At 42.9% G+C, this 7991-nt stretch overlaps 1 protein-coding gene across 3 annotated transcripts in view; it reads left to right on the plus strand.

Annotated features, from left to right (window-relative positions):
* The window catches only part of kirrel1b (kirre like nephrin family adhesion molecule 1b), a 224307-nt gene extending 217185 nt beyond the window's left edge, over window positions 1–7122 (plus strand). For 2 of the 3 annotated variants that reach the window (XM_079561018.1, XM_079561019.1), the window contains exons 13-15: window positions 922–1049; window positions 3524–3634; window positions 5973–7122. In XM_079561018.1, the coding sequence (XP_079417144.1) occupies window positions 922–1049; window positions 3524–3634; window positions 5973–6584 (851 nt within the window). In that variant the 3' untranslated portion in view covers window positions 6585–7122. The remainder of the gene's footprint in view (window positions 1–921; window positions 1050–3523; window positions 3635–5972) is intronic. The other variant, XM_079561020.1, reaches the window with a different exon arrangement.
* The last annotated feature ends 869 nt before the right edge of the window (window positions 7123–7991 follow it).

The following is a 7991-nucleotide window of genomic DNA, read 5'->3' on the forward strand; positions in this document are numbered from 1 at the left end:
CTGCTGATGTTATTGCTTTAATGTGGCTGTTTAAGTTCAGGTCTGAGTCCATGATTGCTCCCATATCTCGAACCTGATTTTGTGGTTTTAGAGAGAGACTCAAGGTGACTGATAAGACTTTCTCTTAGCTTCATGCTACGTTAGCGATGAGTGCAGGTTTTTCGCTTCTACTGAACAATTTGCTGTGAAAAAACATCCATATGGACACGATTTTGGCTTGACTTTATTGGTGTGTGATAAATATGTTAAGATTTTCTTCCCCCTCGGCTCGGCCACACCCCCTTGTATGCTGCATCTTTTAACGCGGCTTAGCTGAAGCTCGTTCATGCTAGTGATTTCATGGTTATTGTTTTGAGGCCTGCCTCTTTATTTAAATTAGCAAATAAAACCGCAAATGAAAAAAATATGATGATGTTGCGAGCAAAGATCGTTAGAGCATGGAACTTCCGGAGCCTGCCGCCAGTTCCTTACTGATTCAGGAAGAAGGAGGCTATACTTAGTCCATTCTTAATCTACAGTCGAGGGAGAACATGCAAAGTCCAGATGGTCTTGGAATTGAATCATCGGCTAAGAAAGCTCCTTCTAAGTAAAGGTCCAGGAAATGCCATCCTCACCTCTCGATCTCTTGTTATTGAAACAGCTGCCCAGCAAAAAAGAGCAAAAGGAAGGCGGGTAGGAGGGGGCATAACAACCCCTCTTTAAAGATTCTACATGAGTTGGATTGGATAAATATCATCAAGTTCAGTCATTTCCCAAACTCAGAACTGGTAAATATTTTGCTCTGGACCATGTTGGCTCTGTGTACTTTTGCTATAGCACTCTCTGTAACGTGAGCCTTCGTGAGACTGGAAATCCGTGTTTATGCTTCGCAGTAACAGTCCTGACTGGTCTACATCATGTCTCCTGTTGTTTCGGTTCCAGGTCGCCGCGGGGTCACCCTGGGGAAGCCCGACATTAAGGTGGAGACGGTGAACAAGGAGAGCCACAGTCTGGAGGAAGAGTCAACCAACGTTCCCGCGGCAACCAGGATGGTCAAGGCCATGTACTCGGTGAGACTCCAGGGGGCGCTAGCATCACAAAGGCCACAGATATTTTCATGGTCGCCTTTTTGGTGTTTGAGTTGTTTAATATTTCAAAAGGTACAAACACAGAGTCCAAATAGGGCTGAGTTGAAACAAAAGATTCTGATCGTATAAACATTTGAGAACGACTTCAAATTGCTTTTATATTGAATTCTACCAACAAATAGAAGAATTTGAACCAAAATGTTAGGTTACGTTACTAATTTTGTATTCATAGATGCATTTGTTGTGCAATTTTGAGAAAACCAGTCCCACATTTAAAGACATCCACACAAAGAACAAGAGAAACATCACAGAAATGTTAACAGGATGCGATCTCTTCACGAGAGACGATATCTGAGAAAGGAAACCTTTCAAGCTGTTACAATCAAAAGCGTGGCTCAAGGAGGATTAAATCACTGCTTGTTCAATGGCAGCCAGAACAAAACCTCGCTTTTAACGATTAGTATGACATTGAGGCATTACAAACCGATGCTCAAATAGATATTTCAAGTGCAAATCACGCTCAGTGTCGTTAAGGATGTGCTTCAAGACATCCTTGTTAACTGTCTGGTTTACAGGGAGTCCACATCGTCCACATCAGATAGATGGATGGATGGATGGATGGATGGATGGATGGCTGGATGGATGGATGGATGGATGGATGGGAACTGGATAGATAGATGGATGGATGGGAACTGGATAGATAGATGGATGGATGGATCAATGGGTGGAAAATGGATGGAAGATGGGTAGATGGATGGATAGATAACAAAAGGAGGCTAGTAAAAGAGCAAAGATAACTTAACCACGCCCATAAACAGATGTTCATTCGTCAAATGCCCAACTGTACAGTTTACAAAGTCACTGGGTGTTTCTCAATTGCCAGGATCCTTCCTCCCGAGTCCAGGTTGACTTCCTTGGGATCAGGCTCCTCCAAAGTAGAGCCGAGTGTCCTGCATTCGCTGCATCTGAGCGCATTTAGAAAGACCTCGGGAATCAAAAAATATTATTATTAATACTTATTTTCAATTAATTTAGTTTTATTATTATTATCTTATTATTTTCTAATATTTATTATTATTAATTTTTGTTACTTTTACTCTTTATTTTTTTTTTTTATTTTTTTTTTTTTGTCCTTTCTTGCTCAAGCGCCAGCCTCTGACACCCACCATGACAATTCCCATAATTATTATTACTAAAACTCACGCGCACGCGCACACACACACGCACACACACACACACACACACACACACACACACACACACACACACACACACACACACACACACTCACCACACTCTCTGTCCAAGGGGAAAACAAAGAAAAATATCTATACAATGAAAGCAAACACGTGTCCACTCTTGTTGTCTTTGTCTCCCCACCCATCAATGTATGCACACCCCCCTCCCTCAACTGCCGTCTCGTTTTACCCTGTTTGACAGAGCCGTTTAGCTCTGCTGTCTTTCTTTGTACTTGTGCAAAAACTCAATAAAAATTAAACCAAAAAAAAAAAAGAAAAAAAAAAAAAAAAAAAGACCTCGGGACTGAGTGGCTGTGTCATGTCACGGGTCAAATCACATGATGTAATAACAATCTATACATAGAACTGTTTTACGAGAAAAAGGGGCCAGAAGGAAATCATCAACTGGTTTTGGTTAAGTGTCCTGTTGTTTTAATCAAAAATCACAGACTTAAAAAGCCCAACCATTTTGTCTAGATTTAAGACATATTAGGAATGTGTTTTTATGCCACTTTACTTGACGTGCAACACTTCTAATGTCTTTCATTGTTATATTGTGTTAGGAGTGGACGCAAATTTGAAAGTTTATAGTTTAAAAACAAAGAATAAATAAAAGTTCCAGACTGCGGAGGGTGCGAGGGCTCTGGGGTATAATGGATCAGCACTTGGCAGAGCTTTGATGACGTGGATTCCTCCGGAGTGGTTCAGACGCCGAGGGTCCTGGCAATTGAGAAACACCCACTGGGTTTGCAAAAGATGACAGCGCTGTAAGTCCCAGTGAGTGGCAGGAGAGTGGCACTTTTATCGGTGGCAGGTCTCGCAGCTGGAGACAGGTGATTGCACGGCTGGGCAGGCACGGCACCAATCGATGGCGCTTAAGATGAAAGCGAGAGAACACGGGCCACCTATTGGGGGCAGGAACTCTCACAACGGAATGTGCATACAAAATAAGGCATATAGTTAGATCATAACACTCACTGGGGGAGGGCAGACGTATTGGCGGAGCCTTGCCGAGCACCGTTACAGGGACTGGTTTCAAACTGTGGCCCCCTCCCTCTGCTATAGTTGTTTGTTCTTCTGAAAGTGTCTTCTCCTCTTTCTCTCCTCCTCCTCCTCCTTCGTTCCTTTGCTCCCTCGTTCCGTCTCTCTCTCCTCCTCCATCCGTTGCTTTGCTCCCGCCCTCCTCCCGTGCGTGTCCTTTGTTGTTTGATGGTTTAGTTTTTGCCCTCTGTTTCGCTCTCTCCCTCCACTCAGCCCTTCAAAGACGACATGGACCTGAAGCAGGAGATCCGCAGCGAAGGAGAGTCCCGCGACGAGTACGAGCTCAAGGTAACACTTTCTCCAAATGATTATTATTCAAAATGTGGGCACGATCTTTGTGTTCATTCATCAGCGTGGTTTTTAATGTTTTGCTTTGAATAATAGCTGGAAATCCTTCCACCTGAACCACAGGAATGTCACAACACTTTAAAAGGCTTCATTCAAAACCTTGGTGCACTCGATAAGAGCTTTATTGGCTGAACTAAATATTTTCAAATGTGACTAATCTGCACCTCAACAACAAAACCCGTTTCCTACAGAACAACTATTTGACATAATCATTCTATACTGTGTAGTTTTCGAATGGAAGACTTTTTGCCTGACATCCAGGAGCCTTCTTCAGGTTCTCCTTTTTTGCAGACTCTGCCTATAAGCTGTATAAATACCAAAATGACCCTGATCCAAAGTTTACATACCCCCGCTCTTATTACCTCCTCTTTAGCATCAATGACAGGTTGGAGTCTATTGTGGTAGTTGTGGAGATGGTAAATGGTAAAGCGGCTCATTCCTCTTGATCATAGGGTCTTTTTTTTGTTTTTGTTTTTGGATGATCATTAACATGCGCTGTCCAAATAAACTAACACAAAAATGAGCAAAATCTATAAAAAATAGTCAAAAGATCTGCCAGGGTATGCAAACTTTTGAGCACAAACAAGGATGAATCTCTTTAATCATTAATGTGTCGTTTTAGATCGATTATGGCTCCAGGTTTTTGCTATCGTGCTATCTTATTTGTATGTGTTAGGCCTATTCTTCTATGTATTGTATTTATGAGCTGGACGAATATGTGGCTGGGAAGCTGCGAATGAATTGCTCCTTGGGAGAAGTAAGGTCTTCTGAATCTGACAAACTGTATACATTCTCGTAGGCAGGAGCTAAACTTCCCATTAACTCCACCTAGTTTATCCTAAAATCTGCTATTTCCTTGTTAAATGAAGTATCAGCTAATCCACTTATGCTGAGACGTAGAGCGAGGCTGCATGATGGAAACAAACATGGATGCAACTTATATATATCGGACAATCCAATCGAGGAGGTCAGAACTTTAGAGGTCCATAAGGCTCCTGAAAATAGGTGGATAGAATTTTAACTGTTATTTTTCCATAATGTTTTTAAATACTTTTGAAATGGACCTGTTTAGGGTTGTGATTAGGGTAAGGAACGGGATATGTGATCTTACTTATACTTACCCCTGGCATATGGCTGTAAGCTCTCCAGTCAATAGGCTTTGAGATTTGGATATGCATCATTAATAACCCTAACCCTAAGCTGGCAGATAACAGGTTAATGTAAATGTTCTAAATGTTCTGTTCTTTGTCAAGTTTTTAAAGGCCGTTGTTTGGGGATTTTAACCCCTTACCTCCCACCTGAACCGAGCACATTTTCTCCAGTTTGGCTTTACCCCAGTCCAAAAGCTTCTGGAAAAAAGCTGTGAAAATAGCAACAAAACTGAGACGAAAACAATGATGGAAATGTGACAAAAAAGTGACGAAAAATTGATGAAAAAGTGGAAAAAATGTCACAAAAATGTCACAAGAAATCAACAAAAAAATGACGAAAAATGTGACGAAAAAATGACGAAAAAATAATAAAAAAAAATACAAAAAATTGATAAATTGACGAAAAAATTTGACAAAAAATGACCCAAAAAATGACAAAAATGTGATAAAAATTTGACAAAAAAATTACTAAAACGTGACCAAAAAATGACCAAAATGTACCAAAGTGTAACAAAAAAAATGACCAAAAATTGATAAAAAATTGACCAAAAAATGACAAAAATGTGATAAAAATTTGACAGTTGACAAGTTACAAAAATAAGTTGACTACCCAACAAAAAAATGATGGAAAAAAAATCTGATGATATGAGGAAAAAGATCCTCTCGGTTCAGGCGGGAGTTAAGAGCTTAAAAGCTGATACAAAATGTACAGGCAACAGGCATAAGGACATTATCCCACAACAGAATGGGCACGTGCATCCAAAATGTGTAACAGTGTGCTGGAACCAAAAAAAAGGACATCAGACATGAAACATTGACATAAACCATTATCATTTTACATATGAAACCACCGAAAGGGTCACATGATCAATTGTGCGTCAAACATGTTGGATAAGGAGTGTCACAGCAAAGAATCGTTTGGCTTAGCCCACCTCCCCAACCTCAGTGAGATCCAAAAACCTTCTCTCCTATGTCCCAACTATAAAACTAAAAAACTCACAGTTCTAGGAGTTCCGCTAGTCCATTGTTGTGTGTGACTTTGTGTTTTCTTTGTGTAGCACCACAGTCTTGACTTTATCGTTATGGTACAATAAAAGATGCATCCTCATTCATTTATTTGTCTCCAGGATCCCACCAACGGCTACTACAACGTCCGCGCCACCACCCACGAGGAGGCGCGCCCGCAGTCCCGCACCGTGCACTACCAGGGCGACTTCCGCTCCTCCAACCCCAGCAGCAGCGCCCCGTCGGCGGGCCCCTCCTCCACCAGCAGCCCCCAGGCGGCCCCCGCCGGAGCGGTGGCGCCCGGCGGGATCCCAGGCTCCCGGACCGGCTGCTACGACCCGCGGCCCCCCTCCCGCATCTCCCACCACACCTACGCCCAGTTCAACACCTACACCCGCGGGGCGCAGAGCCAGCAGCCGCCCAACCCTGTCCTGCCCTCGCCCTCGGACTATTCCGGAGACTGCGGCGTCATGGAGAGCGCCGCCCCCATCGGATACGACAACTACGGATACCCCGCGCAGTACGCCACCTACCGGATGGGCTTCGCTCCGACCATAGAGGAGGGGTATGAGATGTACCCCACGGGACAGGGCGGGGGCCAGGCCACGTCGCCGGGGCAGCAGAGTCCGGAGGCGGGCCTGGGGAAGTACGGCACCAACACGCGCTTTTCCTACTCGTCTCCGCAGTCGGACTACTCCTCCCGGCACACGCAGAGGATGCAGACTCACGTGTGAACGAAGGAGCTGCAGCGGGGTTCGGTCACAGGTGGCGCTCCCGGGTCTTGAGAAAAGCCACTGATTGCAAGTTTTCTGATAAAAGTGTGTAGATTTGTGTTTTCAAGTCCAGAACATTTGAAAGATGATCCGAATATCACCAAAAGATACAAGAATCTTAGTTGTGGAGTCCGCTTTTGTCCCACATACCCCTTGAGTCATTCATTTATATCATAAGTCCCCCCTACATTGAGGATGCTGCAGTTATTTTTACATAGTGATCAAGCAAACTCACATTATTCAGTATTTAGTGGAGTGCTGTGTTCAAAATGAGGCTAATTCAAATTCATGTTAGTGTAAAAACATCATTTAATTTATTTTTTCAATTTGAAGTAAAACCCAGCAAAGTGAGAGCCCATGGAGACGGGATATTCCGCTCTCCGCATAGGAATTGTTCCTTTGTAGTATTTGCAAGTCCAATTTGACTGTGATTAGTCGTTCAGACTTCATCTTTTGTTTGAGGGCCTGTTCTTTATGCAAAACTACTTGATTTTCGGTTTTCCTCCAAGCATTTGCAAGAGTTGCCTTGAATATCAATAGACTCTGTGCCAAATCATGACAACACCGGCCAAGAAGTCCTTCCCGTTTCCATCCAGCACGGCAAAATAAAAGCACACAGCTCGTCTCATTGATCAGTTCGGCAGGTACTTGCAACATTACAAGAAGATAATTAAATACACACATTTTAAGTGTTTTGTCTGTTTATAGTCAGGCAGAATGAAAGTTGAACTAATGAACTGCTGAACTAATGAAAAAGATGATGCTTTTATTTTGGTGTGCTGGAACGAAACAGGAAGTCATTTTCTTCTGCTTTATCCGGGGCAGCAGTCTCAGCAGAGTTTGAAGATTTGAAGTTATGCACAGAGTCAATTGTGTAGCCTCTCAACTTTGGGAACAAGACTCCACCACTATCTAGTAAACTGTGTAAAGTTACTACCATTAACCATCAACAAGACCAGCCAAAACACTACACTTTATATTTGCTGCTTTTATAGTCAACATATGGAGACACAAGCTGATATTTGGGCAAGACAAAGGAAGCTAAAACTTCCATTTTATGATCTAAACCCTATGATTCATTGAGAATAGCAGTCGTGGACCTCCATCCGTCTCATTTGATGCTTTTCTGGACTCGTTGGGTTTGAGTTTGATCCATGGCAACTCCAGCTGTCTAAAAATCACGGCAGCTTTCAGCGAGAGTGCAGCAGCACCGGCGACCGAACCCCGCTATACCATTCGCTCGAGATAAAGAGAGAACACGTAATGGTGCCACTTTTGGGGGGAGAAAAACACCTTGTTTTGCAGTACCAGAACTTTTCCACTTTACACTCAAAGAAAAACGGCTCTTTCTACTTCAAAATAAACGTT

This window comes from Gobius niger (genome assembly GCF_951799975.1).
Source record: "Gobius niger genome assembly, chromosome: 8".
Taxonomy (NCBI): Eukaryota; Metazoa; Chordata; class Actinopteri; order Gobiiformes; family Gobiidae; genus Gobius; species Gobius niger.